Raw genomic sequence first — 26,305 nt, forward strand, 5'->3', positions numbered from 1 at the left:
TAGAAGGATAGGGCTGGGAGCCAGAAAATTAAAAAATGGTTTGACTCCCCCCAACGGACCCATGTGTCTGTTTTCTGTGTCCACAACATCTCTTCAGCCAGCACAAAAACCAGATGTCAAGTATGGTGAGAATATTAATTGATTGCCTTTTTTTCTAGGGGGTGGGGTGGAGAAAAACATACTATTGCAAAGGAAAGCTTGCAAGTGGGTCTGCTGAAATTTCAGTTACTGAAGGGGACATCACTGTGGAAGTTACATTGGCCAAAGATTTTATCTGGCTCACTCTCTCCTTGGCCTTTACCCCATCTAGCCATATCATGCCTGAATGTGTTTCCTCCTCTGTGGCTAATTAGTTTAGTAGATTTATATATCACTTCACAGAACCAGAAGAAATCCCAAAGCGGTTTACAAGAACAATTAAATACAAAAGTACCATATATAATAGAATATCTATTAAAAGAAGAGCAGTACCAGTTGGTGGTGTTGCATCAGGAAGGCAAAGAGGAATGGCCCTGAACCCATTAAAAGAGCATTTGGGGACATTCTTCAGTTCTTATTAAACCCCCACTTGAACAGCAAGAGCCTCTCTCTCTTGCAATCTTTGCATCTCTACAGATCTCTCCAAAGTAACACATACAGGGCTTGTTGGTGAGAACTGAGCATTATTGAGGATACTAGAGGTTGATTGGCCTTTTCATATAAAAGATGCTCAATAGCTACTTGTTTGTTGTGGTGATCTTTCATTCACATCATGCTTTTGTAGGGACAGTGAGCATTTTGTGGGGAGTGGGGCACATTTGGGGGGAAAGAACAGGAATTCGCCATACTTCCCCATCTTCCAAGCATAATGGGCTTTTAGCTACCTTTCAGACTTGATGGACCTTTAATACAAAATAAGCAGTGCAGTGTGGACAGGTCTGACAGGTTCACTCTGGCTGCAGCTGTTTTGGATACAAACAGTGGTGCTGCAATCAGTCAGCAAGGGCTCCAGCCTCTGAGCTCTTTCCACTAAACATCACAGATGCCTTGTTTGCAGCAGCAACATCTTCCCACTGGGGTCTTGCTCTCAGCTGATCGCCTGGTTTTGTAACTTAGCAAAACAGCCAGCTTCATCCAGCATATTTCAAGGGTACATAGTCAGGAACATGTGATCCTTTGATCCTTCCTTTTGCCCTGCCCATGCAAAATCTGTAGTGACTCGAAAGCTGTGAGCTTTCTGTGGGTGATTCTTCATTATTTACTCAATCTGGCTGGAGCTGCATATTTGTTTTGAAAGTACCCAGTCCCTGGGGATGAGGGGATGCTTGGAGATAACCTTAGAAAAGCATACAGAACCATCCATTAAACTCACTGAGGTTTACTTCTAAGTAGACATACATAGGGACACCACCATCTATTGTATAGCCGTCTATCATGGAGCGTGCAAGGGTGCAGGAACCTCCTTAGAGCATCACAGCTACTAAACATGGGATGAATCACCCTCATGGCCTGCACAGAATGGGATGCAAGCTTTTTTTTATAAAAAAAAAGTTTAAATTATATGGTATGTTTCCACTGCTGTGTAGGAGTTTATTGTCTTTAATTTTTCTTGTTCAGTGGTTCCCATACTTTTCTCTTCCTCCAATGGGCCACTTAGAAATTGCTGAGGTTCTGGGCGGTCCACTTAATTATTTCTCTGCCTACTGAAGCAATTGTAATTCTGTATTTATCTAACAGTGGAATTTACTTCTCAGTAATTGCACACAGGATCTTAATTGCACACAGGATTTGCAGGTATACCTGTTCAGAACTGTAGCCTTTGAGATGTTATGTATGGAAATGTGAGAATGAATGAATAAAAGACAGACTATTTTGTGTGCAAAACAAGAAGAGGTAAAGAGGGCACATGCAAAAGTGGAAGTGGTAGTATGCAGGTTCAAAGTAGGGGTGTGTCTTTGGGGCTCCTGTTGGTATCATTATCATCTCCCCACTTTCCGAAGCAGTGAGAAGCCCCCAGAGCCACGCAGAAAGCACTGGAATCTTTTATTGTCTTTGTAATATTTGCTTTATTTACTAATACAAAAGTGGCGCATAAGTGGAGACAAACAGGCACTCACATAAGGAAGCAGTTTCCCCCTCCACATCAGAGAGTTTCTGGTGTTTGCCAGGCCACCACTCCCTCTGTCTCTGTAACCCCAGCTTCAAATCTGCTGTTTCTCATACTTACACAAAATCTGCCAACCCCTCCTCATAACAGACCTGCAGGTGAACTGTTGATTCAAGAAACATCCAGTCATCAGGTTCATTTGCTCAATCCCCAATTCCTACCCCGATGGTACAATCTTAAAACCGTCTACCAAAAACTAAGACTATTAATTTCAATGGGGCTTACTCTTCAGTGAATACAGGATCACAGCCTACCGTATTTTTTTGCACCATAACACTCACTTTTCCCCCCTAGAAAGTAAGGGGAAATGTCTGTGCGTGTTATGGAGGGAATGCCTACGGGTGGCATGCCTATGGATTTTCCTCCTCTAAAAACTATGTGCGTGTTATGGTCTGGTGCGTGTTATAAAAATACGGTAAGTAACTTTTGGCAAAACAAAGTGCTGTAGATCCATTCACAGTAATCACAGAGAAAACTTAGAAGTTTTCTAATTTAACACAGTCAGGACAAACCCTATAGGTTGCAGAGGTGGACAATTCAATTTGGGTCAGGTATACCACAGTGGTTTCTGAGAGCCAAGCTGTTGCTACTTGTTTACAGTGTTTCAAGGAAAGCTGGGAACCATGGGGTGAGTGACTTCCTATGGCTCCCAGCTTCTTTGAATGTACCACATATGTACAGCAGTGCCCAGGGATTAAGGTTTGCACTAAGGTTCTTCATGTCCCAGTGGACATCCAGCAAATTGTACCTCAATATAATTTCCAGACCAGCCTCAGAAGGGCTTACCTATTTCTACCTCAGGTCCTCCTGATTTTGAGCAGGAATTTATTCCACTTAGCCAAACAAATTTTGCAAGGACCTGATGAACTCCATTACATGCTGTTTCATCTGAAGGCAGCCCTGTTTAGGGAAGTTATTGATGTCTGAAGTTTTATCATGTTTTAATATTGTTAGGAGCCGCCCAGAGTGGGCAGGGTATAAGTAATTATTATTATTATTATTATTATTATTATTATTATTATTATTATTATTTCCCCTGATTTCTGATTCCTGCCTGCCAAACACCTCTTTTACCCTTTATCTTTTCAACAAGCACACTTCTGTGTTGCTTCCCAAATCACACCGCTGTCTGGGCTCCCAGTCTGCTTGCACTTCTTTCTAGAGCTGTTCCTGCTTCCATTGCCTTTGGATTGTCTCTCTGGCTACAAACCTGATTCAGTCTTTGAACTCTGCTAATATTCTAACTCATTCCCCCATAACTTGGCTTGGAACAGCCACATCCAAATTACAGGCATACCATCTGCCACTGAACCCCCCCCCAAAAAAAAAACAACCCCAACCAGCTTAGGGTGTCTTGTCATTAAGATTATTCTATCCTTTTGCCTTATTCAAACCAGGAGGCCATTCTAGTAGTTGATGTTCTTCAAAAGGCAATGAGCAATATCATCTGATGGTGCTGGTGTTGAGCACTCCACAAGAAGTTGGACAATGCTGTGGATCCTAGATAGGACCTCCAGCTAGCTCATGCTCCTGAGGCCCTCTACCGCAAGATTGCCTGAATCCACGAGGTTCTGGTTGCTTGCGCCACAGCAGGGCAGCCTCCAGTTGGCAGGCTTCATGTTGAAGTAGTATACCAGAGGATCAAGAGCACTGTTGATGCTAGCCAGGGCCATGGCAGCCCGCTGGGCTGAGCAAGTGAAGCGCAGCAGCTGCGGAGCAGGCAGAACCCCAATCCGGCCCAGTGTGTGCAGAATGTGGATGACATGGAAGGGCAGGAAGCAGACGGTGAGCAGGGTGGTCACCATCAGGAGGGTGTGCAGCGGGTTCCTCCGCAGCAAAGAACCTTGGGCTGAGCCACGTCTCAGGTTCACGATGCGCCGGGCAATCACGACGGAGCAGATGACGATGGTGAGGAAAGGCAGGAAGAAGCCCAGCACTGAGGAGGCCAAAACCATGGCGGCCAGGCCTCCGCTCCAGACACGAGCTGGGAAGTGCTCCATGCAGGCTGTGTTCCCGTTGGGGAAGCGACGGGTCACGGTGCTCTTGGAGAAGAGGGTCAGCAGCCCGATCCCTACCACGGACCAGATAGCCATAGAGATCAGCACACGGTAGAGGGGCCACCGCAGGCGCAGGTAGAGGATGGGGTGGATGACGGCCAAGTAGCGCTCCAGGCAAATGCAGGCCAGGAAAAGTGTGCAGCTGAACATGTTGGCCAGAAAGAGGGCGTTGGTGGCCTTGCACAGGCCTTCGCCAAAGGGCCAGTCGTTGTGCCTGGCGTGGTACACAGCCTGTAATGGCAGCGACAGGGCAAACAGCAGGTCGATGACGATGAGGTTGTAGGTGAAAATCATGATTGGGGGTGCCTGGGCCCGGGTGGCCCAGCTGCTCCACAAGGCTACAGTGTTGGAGGCCAAGCTCAGGGCGCAAACCAGGCTGTATGTGATGGGCAGGAGCAGGTGCTGGAACTGGGCTTCAGCAGCACACTGCAAAGAGGCTGAATGGTTAGGGAAGGCCTCGCCTAGGGGATACGTGCCATTTGCCCACATCTGAAAAGTGAAGAGAAGATCCATGGGTCAGATTAATCCTGCATGTGTCAGCTATTCTTGGAACCCTTTCAGGAAGCCCCTAAGCTTACATCTTGGAGAACACTCAGACATGTGGCAGTGCTGTCCCAAGGGAAAGATGACGGGATCAGCTATTCAATAAGGGCACCATTTGCCCCTGTGTGCAGCACTACCCCCTCAGTGACTGACATTCTAAGGAATCTGCACATCCCAAGGATTCAAAAGGGAATCACCTGATCCATTGGGGGACCTAGGTGTCCTCCTCAAGGATATCTTCTGGCTGCTCTCATCCTTAGCCTTCCACCTCATCCTGCAAACTATATTCCAGCCCTCCTTCCTACACAACCCTTTGACATCCTACTTCTGGGTAGGTCCTTTAGGGCTTTGCAGAGCTCAGTATCCCTTTGTGCTGAGTGCTAGGGAATCTTTTTTGCTGGTGCTATTGCTCCCATGCTGCTCATCAGCCCCAGGAACTCTGTCTCAATACATTTTGCTGCCTGGAGCAAAGGCCAAGAATATACACCCCACATTCCATGTTTGGAAGTCAGCTGGACTAGTGATTAAATATTACGGTATTTCAGTATGGGCAATGGGTTAGTATCCTGCACTGTACCTGAGGGCAACAGGCTAGTTCTGGGGGCTCAGGACAGACCAAATGGCAAACACAGCTCCAACAGAAGGGTATGATCAGGAGGCTGAGGAGAAACAAATGTAGGGTGCCCCCTACTCCCTCCCAGTATTTGCCACCCAAAACACTTACTCACTCTGCCTAATGGTAGGACCGGTCCTGTTATTTGCTGTTCAGAACACCAAAAACCCAAATATGGCTAGCCCCAGAAATCTATGTCATTCATACCTTCTGTGTGTCAGACATCCAGATACATGCCTGCTCCTCTGGTGGTTCTGTGGGACTTGAGAGAGATGCAGTTGAAATTGCTCAGGAAGGAAAGTGTGGGTGCCCCTATCAGCCTGTCCTTTTTTCCTGTTCTTGGCCTAGACTTGCGCAGTTTAAGAATTAAATTTTATTTTGGGTGCCCATGGTTATGAGGCTCATGACGTCAGGGGTGGCAATATGCTCCTGGTCTAGCCTTTGCATGCTGTTGCCTCTGCGGTCTTAAGACTCAGCTTGGAGCCTTGGACCTTCATTTTTTAGAGTTCATTCTAATGTTCACACTCAGCTTCACCCATATTTACACAGAGTAAGGCCTCTGATCTTCTGGATTCAGCAAATTAGATCAGAAAGAATATCCACAAGACTGAGCAGTGTGCAAGATACTAGTGCAATGTTTGCATTTTGTTTGTTTTATTTATAAATTCAATTTATTGGTTGCTTTTTTTATCAAAGTGACAGTATATGCATGGGTTCCTGTGCTGGCCAGTTGCGGGTGGGCTTGCTGAGGAAAAATTGTGTGGTTAGCAAGGCTGGCCCAAGACATTTTGGCACCTGAAGTGGCACCCAAAATGGCTCCCCTTCTCCCTGCCAGGGAAGAAGGGGTGTGGGAAGATCTACATCAGGAACAAGGGGGAAAGAAATATCAACATGGGTATTTGCTGCCCCAGTGGATCCTGCCGCCCGAAACAATCACCTCACATTGCCTCATGGGTGGGCCTGCCCTGGTGGTTAGCTCTTCTTTTGAATTCTGTTCTTATAAAACCATGCTTGTACACATGGCTTGGGCGTGTGACTTCTGGCTACGTTGAAGCCAAGTGACAAGTCCTGCTAGACAAGTCCCTGGAAAAGCACCACTTCCCAGAGTGCTCTGCCCAGACCCTAGCATGCCATCTGTGTGACAAGCACTTCCGTAAGCAAGAGCATGGCCTCTTCACCCCTTTCCTGGCTGGCCCACATTTTCTCCAGCCCTCAGATCAGACACCGGAATGTATAATCAACGTGAGAATCTCTCAAGGAGGAGGAATGTGAGTCCAAGGCAAAAAGTCCCTTTTTGCTTCCTGCTCCACCCTCTTAACAACACCCATGCTAGAGAGAAATATAGTTTGGGTTCAGCACTGTAACATCGTTTTGGTTTCCCTAGTAGTATAATATACTCCATCATATTGCCTTGCCTCACCCTGTACTCCTGGTTCAGTGATGCCTTTTGTTTAAGAATTAAAATAATCACATATCATCTTCCCTTTTGCCAGCACCTCTGTAAAAAAATGTATTTATCTCTCAAGAGGAACCTTTGTCTGAAAAGGAAATACTTCCTGTTCCTGCCACATCAGCCTTTCTGCAAGGCCTCTGATAAGCCATGACCAATAATGCTGAGCATATAGTTAGCAAACAGCTGATCCCAGCTGCATACATGGGAACTAAACATAGAGCAGGCAGGAGGCTCTGGCGTTCCAAGAAAAGGATATGCCAACCACTTGGAGCAGCCTTTTTTGCTTTCCTGCAGTGCCACCTGCTGCTCTGGCTATGCCAGAGCATGAAACAACGCCATAGTTCATTGACTTTTATCCCTGGGAAGTCTCATTCTCTGAAGTTCATGACTCTACAAGGCGTGACCATGCAGATACTTGGGTGCGTCTCAGTCTTTAAAATAAGGTTACCAGATTTTTTTCAATGAATCCAGGGACACTTTTCAACTTCAGTAGATTTTGTATGGGGACTGATTTGTAAATCCGGGGACTGTCCCCGGGAAACAGGGATGTCTGATAACCTTACTTTAAAAACATTGTGCAAGTAGCAGCTGTGATTGAGAGAACCCAGATTACAACAGTGGTGCTGGTATGCTTAGCCCTTTCCCATTGCACTATTGTGCTCCCTGCCCCCAAAGAAGATAAATGATCCTCCTAAAGTTGCTGTTTACTTGAGCAGGAAAAACATATTTGTACACCCCCCCTCCCTAAACTGGGGGCAAATAGCAGACCTAGAGGTCTGATTTTCATTGAAAAAAGAGTTAACCCCACACCACTGTCCTGAATCCAGATCCAACATATGCAGTTTTAAAATATGGAGAGTCATTCACACATCTCCATTATCACATCTAGATTCATCTGGAGATATGAGACCAAGCCTACTGTTAAGGCTTTATGCAATTATAAGTGGGAATATAGGTATGTGTACCAATTCACCCAGTATAAAGCAGATGCAGGTAGCAAAACCACTTCCCACGTGTGGCCTGCTAACAACAGCCATGTCCCATATTTATGCTTATGGCTTATCCACATGTCCTTTTTGCCCTGTGCTTTCCAGGCACAGGTCTGCACTTTCCCAGTGTGTGGCCACACTTTTTTCTCTCTTTTTTGCCATGGAAAACCCAATCTTTACCATTGTATTTGAGCAAATGGCAATTTGAGTTTTCTGCAGATTGCCATTTGTTCTGATTCAGTGGTAAAGAGCAGGTTTTCATGGGGAAAAGGGAGAATAAGTGATACTGACCCAGAAAGCCTGGATATGTGCCTAGAAATGCTAAGCAAGGTAAGTGTGGATAAGCCCTAAGTTGCATCTCATGGCCAGGGCTCAGACATGGAGTTCAGTGCTTTGCTTAACTGTCCAGTGAATTTACTGGACAGGTTTTTGCAGAGAATTATGGCCAAATGAGAGGAAACAAATGTGTGGTCCAATCCTAGTAGTGATGGATCAATTCAAAGGACAATTGACTCATCCATTTCCTGCACTGCACAGTTCCAAGTCATGGAGTGTAATAATTGCTCTTTAATCCTACGAAGAAGGATACTGTAGTGTAGACAACATGATCCTCAGGATCTCTTCCAACTCTACCATCCTAGAATTCTATGATTCTAATTACAAGTGTAGCCTGAGAATGCTTGGGGAAATCTCTTTCTCTTTCTCCAAGAGCTCCAAATCAGCCTGCATATTGGTTTGTGTGTATTCGTGTGCTGATGCTCGAGTGTTGCAGTGAGGGCAGGGAAAGAAACATGTTTCCTAGGCAATTGTGCAAAGCCCCCTTCCATTCCACTTGCGCTGGCACTTGTGCCATGATTGGCTGCTGGTACTTGCTACATGTCCGTAGGCATGAGGATGCAGTGGATCCACAGGCGGCAGAGACATGATTGGCAGCAGTGTCACCAGCCTTATGGACAGTGGGTGCCACTGAGAAGTGGTTGCTGTGACACCATTCCTTTGCTGCACTTCTCCACAAGTTCTCTTTCCAACCAGAAGTGGAGCCAGAACTTATAGGCAAGGCGGGTTTCCAGAAGCACAGGAGTTATATGGGTGGGATACCTGATTTGACCTGAAGATGGGAAATACCTTGAGATCTGTGCTGTGGGTGGGCTGTGACTAGAATAAATTGATGGCTATGGTGCACAGCTGTTGCAAGGAACTCCTGGCACACTCCAATTGCAATATGGCAATAACAAAAATACCAGACCGTACTGCAGATTGATGATGTGGTAAGCCCCACCTTTCAGCCCCACCTTCACCTGCAAGGTGCACTTAAGTCAGAAAATCCAAGGACTGAGAATGAGCACACACAGCTTTGGCGCTGTGTAAATCCCCCCCCCCCAACAGTGGAACACAAGTGTGCAATTGTGGCAACACAAGTGTGCAATTGTGGCAATGATCTCGGAGCTGCAGTCAATCACTAACTGAACACGAGTCAGCAGAGGGATGCAGCTGCAAAAATGGCTAATGTGCTTTTAGGCTGAATTGATAGATCCATGGTTCCAAGTCATGGAGTGTAATAATTGCTCTTTAATCCTACGAAGAAGGATACTGTAGTGTAGACAAATTGGAACAGGTTCAGAGGAGGGTAATGGAGATGGTGAGGAATATGGAAAACAAGTCCTTTGAGAGGAGGTTGAAAGAATTTGGTATGGAGAAGAGCAAGCGTAGGGAGGACATGCTAGCACTCTTCAAATACCCAAAGGGCTGCCACATACAGGAGGGCAAAGTCTTGTTCTCTCCTGTTCCAGAAGGAATTGACTAGATCTAATTGGCTTAAGTTACAAGAAGGTAGATTTCAGCTGAACATTAGGAGACACATATTGATGATAATGAGGGGTTTAATAGCGGGCTCGATTACCTAGAGGGGTGAGGGCTCTTCTTCACTTGGAGGTCTTTAAGCAGGAGCTGGACAAAGATGCTCTAGCATGATTTTCTACCTCAATCAGAGATAGAGACTAAAGGTCTACTTTACAAAGGCCCTTCTAACTCTTTATCATTCTATGATGCAAGATTTTGAAATTTGTCAGCTTGCTCTATGTATGTTTAGCCTGGTAGAGAGGAGACTAAGAGGTCATATGATAGCCATCCTCAAACATCTCAAGGGCTGTCCTGTTTATTCCTGCTCCGGAGGCTAGGACCTGAACCAATGGATTCAAGTTACAAGAAAGGAGATTACACTAAACACCAGAAATAACTTTCTGATAGTAAGAGCCGTGGAACAGATTCCCACTACAGGTGGTGGACTCTCCTTCCTTGGAGGTTTTAAAGCAGAGATTGGATGACCATCTGTCATGTATGATCTAGTTGAGATTCCTGCATTGCAGGGGATTGGACTAGATGACTCTCTGGGATTCCTTCCAACTCTACAGTTTGATTGTATGATCCCGCACTTGGTTGCATGTCACCTATACCAATTGGAATGCAAACCTTTTTATCTGTTTGTCTTGCTTTAAAAAAAAAAAAGCAACGTTGGTAGATTTATTGTTAATTAGGCAAGTTTCCCCTCTCATCCAAATGGTAAGACTCAGAGGTCTGTTTCCACAACAATTGGACTTGTGATTTGCTTTTGTAAATGTAACATTTACATGATGCATGCCCTGCCCTTTGGGGCATAACAATTGCTCAAGTCCAGAACTCAGAAGCCAAAGTATTGTTTTGCAAATTACATACGCATTTTAAAGAAGTTCAAGTCGGTTTCAGTCATCAAGGAACCTGTGCCAATCACCAGCACAGCAACTGCCTTATTGAGCAACTAGTCCTGGCAATACAGATTGCGCAGGCACATAAAACTCGTCACATGCTGATTAAATTATGATCAGAACACCCTTTTCAGGGACAAAGGAGCTTGCCTAGTAACATATTTCTGCATTATGCATTGGGTAAATTCACATTGTGGTGCGAGCCCATTATTTCCCAAAACGTCTGTGGCAACTGCCTACTTAAAATATGTCCCACTGAATTCAGTTGAATACAACAGAGAAGTTAATGATGTGGGATTAGAATAGACTTGCCTGCTCTTGATGTGGGGTTGTAGTTTTTGTGTGTGTTACATTTCCCCTTTTTATCTTGAGGGTACTTCTCGTTCTGAGATTGCTCCTGGATAACCAGGTGGAGACCCAGTTTCCTACTTATGTACTTGTATTTCTTGTACACACACATTACATTTTTGCATATGTAAAATGTTTTTCATCTGTCAAAATCAATGTATTAATCAGCCCTCATGCTGAAAGGTCTGTTCAATGCAAGGTCAATGGAATCCCAGAACTCCTTATGTCTCTATCCACATCATTCAACCATCTGTGATCATTCTTCCTTTCCTTCACCTTTTCATCATGCCCTGATTCTTCCTTTTTGTTGTTGTTTAGTCGTTTAGTTGTGTCCAACTCTTCGTGACCCCATGGACTTGAGCACGCCAGGCACTTCTGTCTTCCACTGCCTCCCACAGTTTGGTCAAACTCATGCTGGTAGCTTCTAGAACACTGTCCAACCATCTCGTCCTCTGTCGTCCCCTTCGTCTTGTGCCCTCCATCTTTCCCAACATCAAGGTCTTTTCCAGGGAGTCTTCTCTTCTCATGAGGTGGCCAAAGTATTGGAGCCTCAGCTTCACGATCTGTCCTTCCACTGAGCACTCAGGGCTGATTTCAGGGGACTCTCATTTAGTGAAAGCTTCTCCAATTCCTGAATTTTTACCCACAGGATTTCTGACATCCTCATCTCTTGCCATTATATATGTCAAGTCAGAAAGTGTTCACCTGTAGGCGATTTATGTATTAGCATTCCACACTAACACTTCCTTCATCCACATGCTAAACAAACTGTTAGCTGTCCCTACAATTCACAGACAACTCAGAACGAAAGCTCACTGAATTCAATAGGGTTTACTCCCAGGTAAGCAGGTGCAGGACTGCAGCCTCCTTAAGTCAACTGAACCCCAGAATGTGTCCTAGCCCTCACTGCTGGATGAAGAGTTCCCATATTGGTTTCTGCCAAAGGTTTTAATGCATAATTCAGAACTGTTCATGGGCAAGGTTACACAGTGCAGCAAGTATATAAGAGGCATAAATACATGGCTAAGCACAAAATAAGAAGTTGATCCAACAAAAGCTATGCCCTCTGGGCCTCCTTTTTGAAGAGTGGAGTGGGCACAGCATTAGTGTGGCAATTGGCTGGAGTTCTGGGACTGGGCAAAAAATAATGGGCAGTCCTTCAGGAGGGTTGTGAAGTCTGTTCACAAAAACTCTGAGAGGTAGGTTGAGAGGCAGCCACTGGCCCAACTTCACCCAAGTTCATGGCTGCGTAGGGATTTGAACACTGATCTCCCAGGTTCTTGTTTGACACTCTACCCACTATACCACACTGGATCTCTTTTAAAGGTAAAGGTACCCCTGCCCGTATGGGCCAGTCTTGACAGACTCTAGGGTTGTGCGCCCATCTCACTTAAGAGGCCAGGGGGCCAGCGCTGTCCAGAGACACTTCCGGGTCACGTGGCGAGCGTGACAAAGCTGCATCTGGCGAGCCAGAGCCGCACACGGAAACGCCGTTTACCTTCCCGCCAGTAAGCGGTCCCTATTTATCTACTTGCACTTTGATGTGCTTTCGAACTGCTAGGTTGGCAGGCGCTGGGACCGAGCAACGGGAGCGCACCCCGCCGTGGGGATTCGAATCGGATCTCTTTTACTTTACTTTTTATTTTTTGTTAATGTATTCTGTTTTACTATGATGGCATGGTGAAGTATTATCTAAATAATTAAATTAAATAGCCTGCCCTGTGAGAATGCTAATGCCTAGCTATAATGAGGACTAGTTAATGAAGATTGGTTTAGAGTTCAAGGAGGTGTGGGAGATAGTTTTTCCATTCCTTCCCTTTGGGAGATTTTCCATTCCTTCTCTTTGGAAGACTTAAATGCACATCCATTCTGGTTTAAGTAATTCCCACTGGATTCAATGGGGCTTTTACTTCCAAGGAACGTATAAAGCATCGGGCCGTTCCTGGCCTACCTATACGTTTCACCTGCAACCTTATTCCTAACAGCAACCCAAAGGAGCCCATCCTTGTTCCTCTGCACTCTGCACGCGCACCACATGTAGGACTTCACGCCCACCGAAAGTGCCCGTGGCACCTCCCACCATAACTAACGAGCAACTTCTCGCCCAATCACACATTTGCACGGGCAACGCTTACAGCCGAGGGAGGGCGGGCGAGCGCGTGGAGCCGAGCGCCCCACTCTAGCCCGTCCAATTCCCCCCTGCAAGCGACCCGATTGGCCGCTCCTTTTTCAAGACTCCCCCCGCCCCCGCGCCACACCCCACCCCCAAAAAGGCAGTTGGAGCCAATCGCCCCGCGAGGGAGGGTCTCCGCGCTCCCGGCCCGCCCCTCCTGTCCCTCCAATGAAAAAGAAGGGCAGAGAGGAGGCGGAGGAGGGCCCGCCCGGCCAACCGGGAGCCGATGAGGGCCGTGCTGGAGCGGGGATTGGCCGGGGCCTGCAGGCAGTGGGCGGGGCTATGCTGGAGGTAGGCGTTGGAGGTTGCTGAGGTGCCGGACCCAGCGGGCGGAGCGAGGGGTGGGAAGGGGGAGATCCGAGCCTGAGTGGTAAGAGGTGACGGCGGCGGCAGCAGCAGGAACGGCTGAGGCGCCGCGGGCGGGCCCCGATGGAGCTCGAGAATATCGTGGCCAATACGGTGCTGCTCAAGGCGCGAGAGGGTGAGGAGCCGGCCTGGGGTCGCAGGGGGCGAGCGCGTGAGGGAAACTGAGGGAAGAAGGAGCCCAGGAAGCCCCCGGCGCCGTTGGGCGAGCGAGGGCATGGCGGCGCCCTCCCGGCCCGGGCATCTCCCCTCCTGCTTGGGGTCACCCCTTTCGCACGAGCCGCGGAGCTGCGCGTGGAGCGGCGGCGCCTGAGGCAGCGAGAGAGGTTCGCGGGCTGGGCGAGGCGAGAAGCGCGCTCCCCTTGCTGAAAGAGAGCCCTTCGGAGCCCGGCGTTGAGTGCCCGGCAGCGGTGGGGTGGGGATGGGTGGCCGCTGTCAAAGGCGCGGGAGGGAGGCGGAGAGGCGGCGTTGCGTGTTATGACCCGGCCCGCCAGCTCTTTCTCCTTCTTCTTCCTACCCCCGCCACCCCACCCCTCTTTCCTCCCTCCCTGTGTGCTGGTGGGGGGTGGGTGTATATCCGAAAGTAGAAAAACTGCGGAGCTTTGGAGTTAAGGACCAGCCAGCACATGCTTATAGAGGCCTCACAAAAGACCGAGGAACGTAGTGACGTGGGTTGTGGCCGAATGATGCTTTCTGCAGACACGGCTCGTTGCTTTTATCTGGCAGCTTCCTCTTGATAAAGGCTTTGAACTGTTCTTGTTCCCCGGAACCGATGTAGAGATCAGTGAAAGTTTGCACTCTTCTCCAAAAACGCTCATAAGAAGCACTCGCCCAAATATGGGACTGCGATCTCACCTCCCTAGACTGAGAGGAGCTGATAAATTGACAAGATTTGGAAGTCTTCAGGATTCTGGATGCTAGTAGAGTCAGAGGCATGCTACCCATTGTACTACTTAACTCTAGGTGGAGCATCAGAAGTTGTTGGTTTTTTAAAAAAAAATTGTAGTAGTAGTAGTGCGTCTCTTGAATGGGTTTCCTCACAGGAACAATGTTCTCTTGCCATAGAGCAGCAGAGATGTTCTAGAATTGGCTTCTGACTTGGCATATGTGCATGAGATTCCATAAGGGACCGCTGCATTAAAAAACACAGGTCTGAGTGCTGGAATCTTCCCCCGCTTTCTTTAGCAGACTTTGGCAATGCTTTTTATTGGGATACTCTGCTACCAGATATTTTCCTCTGTGTCAGAATTGTAAGCCTTAAATTTAAGGGAACAATTTGGCTTTGTAGTAGTGAGTCATTTTTGTGTATAACCAGACACAGGCTTATATTTAAGAGTCTGAAAAATGGAGGGTTCACAGCTCACTAATGAGGTAATGTAAAATGTGAAAGCAACTTTTATCATGGTCTTTCTTTTAATCATCTGCACATGGAGAAGAAAATGAATGAGGAAGAAGATGAAGCAACCTTTTCCCTTACTGCAGAATACATACTTTCCACAGCCTTAGATACCATCCTGGAGCAGAAGTGTCAGTTTAGTTTGCTCCTCAACTCTGATTTATTTACTCTTGTTTCCACTATTTTATTTAGAAAAGTTGCAGATCTTAGCAAGTAGAACCCCACTTGACAATTTCCAGAGGGACAACCACCTGTTGCAACCAAAAATAAAGTATTGTAGCACCTTAAAAACCACGTATTATGGCATAAGCTTCTGTGGACTATATTCTAGTCCCCAAAAGCTTGTTCCATAATAAAAATGATAGTCTTTAAGGCAGCTTTCCCAACTTTGGGTCTTCAGATGTTGTTGGACTACAGCTTTCATAATCCGTGACTGTTGGCTATACTGGCTGAGGGTGAAGGGAGCTGTAGATCAACAGGATCTGGGGACTCATAGGGGTGGTGCTGTGGTCTAAACCACTGAGCCACTTGGGCTAAACAGCATTTCTGTGCGCTGCTCTGGTTTTGGTGTTCTGTTGCGCCAAAAGCGGCTTAGTCATGCTGGCCACATGACTAGGAAAAACTGCAGACAAATGCCGGCTCCCATGGCCCGTAAAGCGAGATGAGCGCCTCAACCCCAGAGTTGCCTGCAACTGGACTTAACTGTCAGGGGTCCTTTACCTTTACAGCAAGATTTGGTAGAACATAGGAATCTCTATAGAGCCGCTTATTTAGAATTACAGTGGTACCTCGGGTTAAGAACTTAATTCGTTTTGGAGGTCCATTCTTAACCTGAAACAGTTCTTAACCTGAGGTACCACTTTAGCTAATGTGGCCTCCCACTGCCGCCGCACGATTTCTGTTCTCCTGAAGCAAAGTTCTTAACCCAAGGTACTATTTCTGGGTTAGCGGAGTCTAACCTGAAGCATCTGTAACCCGAGGTACCATTGTATATGTCCTCTTTTTGCTAGTCAGTAAGAAGGGGCATGAGAATACTGAAGTCACACCACCTGAATGTGGAAGTCCTATCCCCCTCTGGTTTAGTTCTTGAGACTTCCAAGTACTTACGTCTTGTAAATGAAAACTGGGTGCCTCCAGTTGTTCAGTTCTCAACTCAGAACCAAATTCTGTGTAATGTTATGACAGTACAGTAGATTATACCTACCCCATAGTTTTCAATTAGCCTACTTCACAGTATGCTATAAACACACTGCCTAATTAATATCTTCAGCCAGACGATACTCAGCCTTTAATGCAAAATTATTGCTACCTGAGGTTGTGTTGCTGAAGGTTTTGGCTGCCTAAGTTGTCCTGGCATTTATTTCACTCTAAAGACAGTGAATATTAAAACCATCACTGTCCATTCTTAGTTGCCACCCTAGCTTTTTCAGCTATACATGCCATTCTCCTAAAAGCTTTTTTATTATACAGGTATATACATCCCCACACTAGCCATCTAAATGCATAATTTGTGTGAAATGAAAGTAAATCAACCAAACTGTTGTGCGAGTCTTAAATGTAGAACGTTTTATAGTGGAAGTGGCTCAAGCATGAAAGAGCTACAACATAATGCTAATCAAAAGAGATTTTAAGAGCTTTGTACTCTCTGGCTCTTTGGCAATGAATCTGGGTTCCTTTCATCCAGAGAAACAGGTGTTTCTTAATCATTTGGTAACTTCAGCAGACAGAAGCTGTATAAAGTTAGAATTTCTAAGAACTGCTCGTTAAAGGCCTTGTTAAAAAAGGAAACAAACCCTAAACCTTAGAATTACAGCAAATGTATATTCCATGGGTAGGCAAACTAAGGCCCAGGGACCAGATCCGGCCCAGTGGCCTTCTATATCTGGCCTGTGAACGGTCCGCGAATCAGCGTGTTTTTACATGAGTAGAATGTGTGCTTTTATTCACAATGCATCTCTGGGTTAATTTTGGGGCATAGGAATCCATTCATTCCCCCCCAAAAAATATAGTCTGCCCCACCCATAAGGTGTGAGGGACAGTGGACTGGCCCCCTGCTGAAAAAGTTTGCTGACCCCTGGTTTATTCAAAGTACTTAATTCACAGGGTTTTGTACTGCCATGGATTAAAGCATTCATATACTGAATCATGGGAAGCCAAGAGTAAAAATATGGTGAAAGATTAAAATTGGAGTTTTTGATTTATACGAAGTTTTATGAAGTGGGTTGTGAAGCAAAAATAACATGGGCAGCTTCTTTCTCTCATCAGATTTGGATGAGAGAATTGAGGAATGGATTTTTTGATGAGAAATAAATATTGAGTTCAGCATTGATAAACTTAAGGCTGTATGAAACCTGTATATGATACTGAGGCCTAAGTATTCCTTGCCATGAATTACTGACCTTTGTTTTTAAGAGAAGCTGCCAGGCCATTAGGCCTGAAAGGCTTTCTGGCAAGAGTTTAGGGTTCCCCATCACTTCTTCTATTCAGTTTTTGTCCAAATGGAATTGGGTCCAATTTAAATATCCATTAAATGTTTCACATTTGGCTGGGCAATAGAAGATGACCAGACATTTCTGTATTGTACATGGGCTCTAAGGTCCTGAAGACGTCTGCTTTAACTCTTAAAAGTAAGTTTCTATATGCCTTGAAAATTGGATGGCATTAGGTCTTCAGTGTGCGAACAATAAGATATACAGTTTTAGATCTTGTGAATTGGGTCTCTCTGAATCCATATAATAAGTGATAGGCTTGCTCATAATTGTGAACATATGAAGCTCAGCAGGCTGGAGTTCTTGATTGTGCTAGGTGGCTGAAAAGCTTAGCTTGTGTAAAACTTCAATTCTCTCCCTCCCCCTGACCTTTTAGCTTGTCAGGAATTATTTCTTGGGTATACAGCCTCAAGGAAGGTGAGCCTGTGAAGACTAAAATCAATAAGAAAAGTAATTTGATTTTAAGTAGGCATATAAAAGTTTGCCATGTATAGATTGTTGTTCTATCTAATCGAAGGAAATGTAACTACTCAGAAATGGCTATGGTAGCATTCGAGAAGTTGCTTTATATACAATAGCCACTAAGAACTACCATTTCCATGAATTTTTTATGCACTGTTTTGTAATTGAGTTTAAGTAGCTGTGTAAATTAGATGAAGCCGTTGTCCATTTCCAGCATGCCCTCTTAAAGCCAAATGTGACAGTTTTTCTATATAGAGAAAACTTCTGTTCAGGAAAACAGAAAGGAAAGTGCCTGTACACATTCAAGATGATGATGATGATTAACCTAGCACCATATGAACACTTCACAAAAAATAGATAACAGGTCCCTAGTTGGACTTACAATCTAAAATAAACATAGGGAAGCAATGGAGAAAGGGAAATGGAGGCATGGGTAGATGAGATCTGCTACAGAAGATGTGCTACACATGCATTTATTAGCACGCAAATATTTCAGTACATGCACTGAAACCCACTTAGCAGCTTGTGTACAAAAAGATATACACTTGGTTGTTTGCGTGGTCTTACATAGGAGTACTGTGACTAGGAACTATTCATTTGAAATAGCCTTTGAGGCTGAACAAGTTGCCCAGTCCTCCTTTGTTCAGAGCTACTTACAGGAGAAGCAGCACCTCACACCACAGTATATTGCCTCTTCATGTACTTCTAGCCTTGGCTTATTCCAAACTGAAATGTTCTGCAACTCAAATGTTGTGAACTGCCCTGAAATCCACGGGTATAGCAGAATACAAATTTAATAAATAACAATAATAATTATTACTGCTTGCTAAAACAACTATATTCTGGTTCAGGCTGCAGGCTCACTGCTGACTTATGGGGCTGTGACTTATGCCTCATTAACAGATTCTCATACTTCTTAGGGCAACCCTCTTATGGTAATAACAGCAGAATTAGGAGGGAATTGAATATATTATTCACTTAAATTGTACAGATCCCTATGAGATGGTGAGCTTAAGTGCAGGGCTGTATGTACTGTCATGTAAATGAACATACTGTTCTAAGCTAGCCAAAAAACTATACCAAGAAAATTCTGAATTCAAAACCTATGTCAGTTATGTATGTTTACTGATGCTACATCATTTTGCTTCTGCTAGTCAAAGGAAGAAGCAACCAGATATGACACTGAGGCAGCCCCCATGGGCAACTGGAAATCCTGCTAAGCCCCTTCTGGTTTAAAAATGACATAAAACCTTGGAAGGCAGTCTTAAACCATAAGGGATAATTCAGCATCTAACCATTTATTTTATTTATATTTTAAATGCTGAAATTCTTAGGAGGATGAATTGTATACATAGTGGATCCCATGTTCAAATACTTGTGAAAGGGGCTGGCTATATTTACTGGTGATAAAGGAGAAGAGAAGATTCAGGAGAAGATACTGTACTCCCTCTGCCTTTTCTCTTTAAAAATGCTTTTGCTGCAGTAGCGCTGACCAGCAGAGATAAAATTGCATGGAGTGGTGGTTGAGATACTGTTTTCTTTCTTGCCCTTTGTACTGAGTTGTAATGGGGGGCGGGTGGACTTTCAGCTCTGGCCTTGTAGAGAGGTGAAGCTGGGGACTTTTTTTGCAGCAGAGATCTCTCAATGCCCCACCTACCTTCCTTAGTGAGAAAGTATTGTGTAGCCCACTGCCTTGATTCACTTCCTTCCTAGATTTGTACAGTCAATAATATGGCACAACTCTTAGCTTCTTTTAGGCAATGCATCTTTTCTTATGGGGGGTAGGGGACCTAGACAAGAATTGCTATGGACCATGCATATGTGTTCTTTCTGCCCCTATCTTCCCCACAGCAGGATGCCAATGTAAAATATTTTAGAGTAGAACTTGTCTCAAAGCCACTGTCCCTTCTGTCTTAAATGATATGCCTAATGGACAGCACTCTGGCAATTATTTCCATATAATAATGTTATGTTGGAGCCATGTTTCTTAGAAGTGCTTATCTCCTCCCTTTCAGCCAGTTTCTGTTGATTATAATGAAGCTGTAGTGAATATAGCCTTTATTTAATAAGTTGGCTGAGGATGGGTAACCTCAGGTCCAGGTTGCCCTCAGATCTGTGCCAATGCAGTGCCTCCTCCCCAGGTCACACCCCTCACTGGCCTTGCATTTCATCTTCCTATACAGTGGTGCCCCGCAAGACGAATGCCTCGCAAGACGGAAAACCCGCTAGACAAAAGGGTTTTCCGTTTTGGAGGTGCTTCGCAAAACAAATTTCCTATGGGCTTGCTTCGCAAGACGAAAATGTCTTGCGAGTTCCTGTGGGGTTTTTTTCCTTTTCCCCCCTTTTCCCCAAGCCGCTAAGCCGCTTATCAGCTGAACCGCTAAGCCCGCTAAGCCGCTAATAGCGCTAAGCCGCTAATGGGCTTGCTTCGCAAGACGAAAAAACCGCAAGACGAAGAGACTCGCGGAACGGATTCTTTTCGTCTTGCGAGGCACCACTGTAGTGGTTTTGTGTCCTTGAACTGCAACAATACCGCTTGCTTGCTTGCTTGCTTGCTTGGATGGATGGAGAGGGTTGTTTGTCTGACCATAGCTGCCATTCACCACACAGGTAGGTTCCATTCAGGCGAATACAGGTGCCCCCCCCCCCTTACGTGGAGTTTACGTTCTGGGCCTCCACGCACATAAGCATGGAAATACAGATTACTAACCATTTAGCAGGCTAGTAACCCGTGTTGGCTGGTACAGTACCAAGATGTAGTAGGCACTATATTATATGCAGCTGGCTGCTTCCCCTACCCTCATTTGAATAGCCTGTTGTAGTGGCAGTAAGTAGACACAATAAACCAGGCTGGCAACCTGGTTTAACCATGTTGCTGAGGGCTGGCTTTTTTTAGTTGTCTTGTACTGCTGACGGGTATGTATAGATTGAACAGCTTAGCAAACTTCAGGCCTGCTCATATATGAGCAGTAATTGTAGTAAGAAGTGTGAGTCGATGCTGGAATTGTATGTGGCAAATGCAGATTTAAATCTTTCTTCAGTTAGGAAGTTAATGGGTAGTCTGGCATGTCACTGTTTCTTGGCCTCTAGACCCTTTGCTCTGCAGATTTTAGAACTATGCTTGTCCAATTCAGTTTTGTTAGTGTGGGAAAGAGACCTAAGTATTCTCATGCAGTCTGGAAGTCTTTGCTCAGGGCTGTTAAAAAGGCGTAATTATGCGACCTTGCTTGGTGGGGAGGAGGTGGCTTCCCCTTCTGATGGTATGTGGTGTGTATAGAAGTAGGTGGTATGTATAGAACAAGCAGTATTTTCAATCCTTAAATCTTATCATGCACAATAGTGCCTGAAGGCAAGCTAGAAGGCCTGGGCAATTAACCCTAATACCTCCTATTAGCATGGTAAAATCTGCAGTGCCAGTTAGCCTCCTTTGTTCAAAATGCTAATTAACTATCCCTTTATTCATTGGAAGAAAGAACTAAAGCGATAGATATCCTTATGCACTGTTTCAGACTGAAGTGGTTAACTTATGGCTAACTTTTGAATCAGTTTTAGCACATAAGTTGAAATTTAGGAATGGCTGTGTCAATAAATTCTTCCTTCTTGGCCATTAGGTATATTTTAATTTAGTCAATTATGTAATAGGCTTATGTTACAAAACGAATATGGATTTTGAATATGATGTTTGTAATTTTGTAAAAAAAAAATCGGTTTTGGAATAAAGTTTTTTAAAAAATCTTCCTTCTTGGCATTTGGTTACTTGACTGTAATGCGTACCTGTAACTGTGGTATGGAATACACTCTGAACTATCATATTTCAGTGCATTGTATATCCAGCCAACTGAAGGTTAGTTACAGGGGGACAATCTGTGACTTAACCAAGTTCTTAACCTGAATATTTGAACTTTCCTGAAATGGTGATGTGGACAGTGCTCAGAAAAGTCTTGGAGCAAATTTGGCCAATTATTTCCTGGCCACCTTTAAAAGGAATTCTGATATGACTGAAATGTTAATAACAGAACATCAGAAGGTGAACATACTAATCAGCTTCTGTTCTTGGTTTTCCTGCTGATCCCCCCCGCCCAATTCTGTGTCATGCAGGTGGAGGAGGAAACCGAAAAGGCAAGAGTAAAAAATGGCGCCAAATGCTACAGTTCCCACACATCAGCCAATGTGAAGATCTTCGGCATACTTTGGGTAAGGAGCATGCTTGCATTGGAGAGATGCTGTCTTCCCTGCTTTCTTGTATGTGGAGTGGAAGTGGCTGGGTTACAAAGAAGCCTTGAGTGCTTGGCATAAGATCTTGTACATTCACCCTATGGTAAGCTATGCTTGTTCATATGATTGCCTGATGATGCAGGATTTTGTGGCGGTAGCATTGTCGTTACCAAACACTCCTGTGCAATTATTTTGCCTTAGTATTGCATCACCATGACCCTCTGGCAGCATTGTGAGAGGTTCTAGTTCAGTAATAGAGCATATACTTTATATGCATTAAGTCCCAGATGCAGTCTTGAGTATCTGAACTGGGAACTGCCTCTGCTTGAGATGTTGTAGAGCAGCTGCTACTCAAGAGTAGGCAGTATTGGGCTAGATGGACTGGTGATCAGACTTGGTACAAGGCATCTTCCTAAGTTTAGAGATGCCTTTCTCCTCTTGCAAAGTTTACCTGATCTCATTTTAATCAGCTACTTTACTGCTCTCCTTAATTCCACTTGCTTTCCCCTGGGAACCAGTGATTTTCTTCCAGCTGTGTCAAAATCCAAGCAGTCTCCTCTCCCACTTCTGCTGGCTTAATAATTCCTGGAAAACTCCAGCCATGTCTTCCCTGATCCCTTTGAAGTTCTTATGAAGTATTGGGGGGAACTGCATATCAGTTTAGAGCAGGGGTCAGCAACCTTTTTCAGCCATGGACCAGTCCACCATCCCTCAGACCATGTGATGGGGTGGACTATATTTTGGGGGTGGAAATGAACAAATTCCTATGCCCCACAAGTAACCCAGAGATGCATTTTAAATAAAAGCACACATTCTACTCATGTAAAAACACCAGGCAGGCCCCACAAATAATCCAGAGATGCATTTTAAATAAAAGGGCACATTCTACTCATGTAAAAACACGCTGATTCCCGGACTGTCTGTGGGCCGGATTGAGAAGGCGATTGGACCGCATCTGGCTCCCGGGCCTTAGGTTGCCTACCCCTGCTTTAGAGCCTGTTTTCCTGCTCCAAGTTGGCCTGCTTGCTTCTTTTCTTCCACCTATTAACTATACAGCTCCTCATCTCTAATTATAGTGAACAAAAAATGCTCATTGAGAAGGCTGTGAGCAGTTATGTGGTATGGGAAAACTTGAACTGTTGCCTGGCAAGTTGAAATCATGCAGTCTTCTAGCTTAAGCTTGGTTTCTGAATTGCAGTTAAAGCAATTTCTTCTTAAATGCTAGCTGGGGCCTCTTTCACTCTCAGGATGCCAGCCCACAGACCTATCCAAGGGGAAAGTTGTTGACTTTCTCTGTAGAGCATCCCTTCAAATCAAGCCTGGGGCGCTTGCAACTCTCCAGATGTTTCTGCTCTTTGACTGTTAACCATGCTGACCAGGGCTAATGGAAGTTGGAGAGGCACATGTTCTCCAGACAGGCTTCAAATTATTGGTGACAAAGGAATTCTTGGGAGTGACAAAATTGTGAAAATAGCCCAAGGTGCAGAAAAGAATGCTGCACAGAGTTTCTTGTTACTGACAGGACTTGCTCAGCCTGGCTACATTAGAAGCTCTTTGCTATCGGGTGTATGGTAGCTGTACAGATTTCCTTGCAGTTGACAACAGTGGTTCTTGTTCCCAAGATCATGTGCCTTGATACAGCAGTACCATTAATTATTTAAAAAGAGGCCTTTTATAGATGACTTGAATGCTACTCTAAATCAAGATTTATCTGTTAGATTTGGATTTCTTTTGGTGGTGATTATTTCTGGAAGCCCAGCCAGATGGGCGGGGTATAAATAAATTATTATTATTATTATTATTATTATTTTATTATGGACTAATGGTGTAAATTATTTTCTAGCACGATAGATTCTTTAAAGAAGAACTGGCAATTTGAATAGGTCTTACGTGGTACTGATTTTTTGTGGGATTTTTTGGTAGAAGGATGTTCCTTAATTCTAATAAACATTCAATAGTAACATTGTTACTTTTCAAATTTATAACATCAGGTTATGGGTTTACCATAAAAGGTTACTGAGTTGAGTGAGAGAAACTCACTCCATTAAACACTCGATGATTTGCTTACACCCTGGTCATGCTGATTTCTGGGCTACTATTCATAAGACTCTGAATACTGATTTCTGGATCTTATTCAGACTTTTGGCCCATCAAACTCAGCATTGTCTAGACTACACAGACTCAGCAGCACTTTGGGGTTTCACTTTCCCAACTCTGCCTGGAGATATCGGGGATTGAACCTGGAACCCCCTGCATGAAAAACATGTGCTTTACCGCTTCACTATGGTCCTTTCCCTGAAAGAGCTTAATGTCTCCCTTCAGCTCAATGTCCTTTTCAGTTTCTCTCCCTGTATACTTCCCCTCCCCCTTGTTAATCCAAGCTGGACCATGTCAGGGTTTCCTTGTGTTGTCCACAATAATGCCCAGTAGTGAAGTGGTTTCACTTTAATATTCCATTTCCTTACAATGGTCATTATCTTGTGTTCGATTGAAGATAAAAATCACTGCTGGTTTTCTGCCAGTTTTCTAGTGCTGACTCTGGAAACTTGCATTCTTCATTTATAGCCTAGCCATTTGTCCACTTTGAACTCAGTTGGCCTGGCTTTGTTTGGATAACATTTTTCTCTGTCACTATCTTTGCTCTGGGAAAAGTCCCTGTTATTTCCCTGTCCTCCTTCTATCTCCTTATAGTGTCTAGTTTGCAGCTTGCCAGAACGTTCTTCTGTCATAGTTTGAACAAAATAACTTTGGACATGGTGCATTGACTAGGGAGCTGCTGGTTGTCTGGTGCATTTTGTGTGTCTGTGAAAACTGGCTGATCTTAGTAACTGTATGAAGAAGTCCTATTCCAGGGGAGTCTGTGGCCCTCTAGATGCTATTAAACTGTGGTTTCCATCAACCCTGGCCATTCGTGTTGCTGACTTGGGCTTCTGGGAGTTAAGGTCTAACATTAATTGGATGGTAGGTTCTCCATCCCTGCCTATGGACTTTCTTTCTCTTTGAAAGAATGTGGGAAACTTGAGATTCCCTACTCTTTTATACTTCTTGTGTGTTAATTTCCTTTCCTCCCTCCCATTACGGAGACCTTGGACCAGGTTGATTTAACACAGAGCTGCCTAGAGCAAAGCTCTTCCCTTTACGTGGCCTGGGTAGAAAATAATTTTTCTGCAAAAAGTGTCCATTATCCAGCAGAGCTATGAAGAATCCTCTAATCCTGCCAGGCTCTGACCCCTTCACCTTCCTTCATTCAATACACTCATTTCCTGCAAGAGAAGGAAATGGTGCAGTTTGCATATGGCCCCTTCCCCCCCTCTCCACACTTTCTGCATTGGCTTTGTTTTCTTCGACTGTATTCTTACATCAGGAAACCACAGCTTCCTTAGAGCAACTGCTGCACAGAAGAGAACACTTACAACATGCTCCGTAAGAGAGTTGGGGTGGGGTGATTTACAGAAGAACGGCTTCCTGGGAAGTGATGATTAAACTAATTCCACCACAGTGGGTGGGGCCGTGGGCCTTGCCGGGGGGGGCAGTGAGGGGCAGTTGCCCCCCATCAATAAAAATCAGTAAAAATACATAGCTAACTGAGGTTCTGCCCCCCTAACAAAAGGCCTGCCCCCCCCCCGAAATCCTGGCTACACCTATGGGTGGAGCTACAAAGTACTGCCAGGTTCGTTCAAAATATTGCCAGCTGTGGAAGATAAACAAACCCATAAACTGCAAGAAGCATCATCACAGTTCAGGGACATCAATCAACCAGGCAAAAGCACTCCAGGACGGTGTGGAGCAGGGATGGGGAAGGGGCATGACATGGGGAGAATCTTGAGGGCAGGGTAGAGGCTTGGTAGGCTGTATTGGCACCTGGGCTTGAGGTTCCTCACCTCCAACATAGGGATGGAAGCATAGCTGGCTTGTTTCTTTCTTGCAAAGTTACAAGGTCCTGGATTTCTGCACACGCCTCTTGATTAGAAGGAGAATTGGGGGCCCTGGAAAGGGATCATTAGTTACACTAGTCAGCCTGTACCCCACAGCCATAACCTACCTCTCCGTAACCATTGTGGTTTTTCTGTGTGCTTCAAGAAATTAATAATTAAAGGATTCTGCGAACCCAAAGCACTTGCCTACAGATGGAGACTGCCTACTGCTTCTTCGCATGATATTGCTGTTCTGGCCTCGCTGCCTTCTATTAGCCTCTGCTCATTAATTCTGCCATATCTCTGCATCTTGTGTGAACTAATCGTTCAGTTATACCCAATACAGCTGAATTAAGTTACCCTGAGGAGGCTGACCTGTTGCTTCGCTGTTGACGTCACTTTT

General features: G+C 45.0%; 2 protein-coding genes across 4 annotated transcripts in view; one reads left to right on the forward strand and one right to left on the reverse strand.

Annotated features, from left to right (window-relative positions):
* Positions 1 to 3,533: 3,533 nt before the first annotated feature.
* Positions 3,534 to 5,998, reverse strand: LOC308580054 (lysophosphatidic acid receptor 6-like). The gene is made up of 2 exons (XM_081181183.1): positions 5,567 to 5,998; positions 3,534 to 4,692 (listed from the first exon to the last, which is right to left on the reverse strand). The coding sequence occupies exons 1-2, from the start codon at positions 5,582 to 5,584 to the stop codon at positions 3,664 to 3,666; spliced, it is 1,047 nt and encodes a 348-aa protein (XP_081037309.1). The 5' UTR covers positions 5,585 to 5,998; the 3' UTR covers positions 3,534 to 3,663.
* Positions 5,999 to 13,395: 7,397 nt separating this feature from the next.
* The window catches only part of LOC308579962 (G protein-coupled receptor kinase 6), a 32,717-nt gene continuing 19,807 nt past the window's right edge, over positions 13,396 to 26,305 (forward strand). For 2 of the 3 annotated variants that reach the window (XM_081181051.1, XM_081181052.1), the window contains exons 1-2: positions 13,396 to 13,544; positions 21,872 to 21,967. In XM_081181051.1, the coding sequence (XP_081037177.1) occupies positions 13,493 to 13,544; positions 21,872 to 21,967 (148 nt within the window). In that variant the 5' untranslated portion in view covers positions 13,396 to 13,492. Of the gene's footprint in view, positions 13,545 to 14,556; positions 14,577 to 21,871; positions 21,968 to 26,305 lie in introns of those variants that run through there. The other variant, XM_081181053.1, reaches the window with a different exon arrangement.

This window comes from Podarcis bocagei, assembly GCF_964188305.1.
Source record: "Podarcis bocagei genome assembly, chromosome: 2".
In the NCBI taxonomy this organism is placed as follows: Eukaryota; Metazoa; Chordata; class Lepidosauria; order Squamata; family Lacertidae; genus Podarcis; species Podarcis bocagei.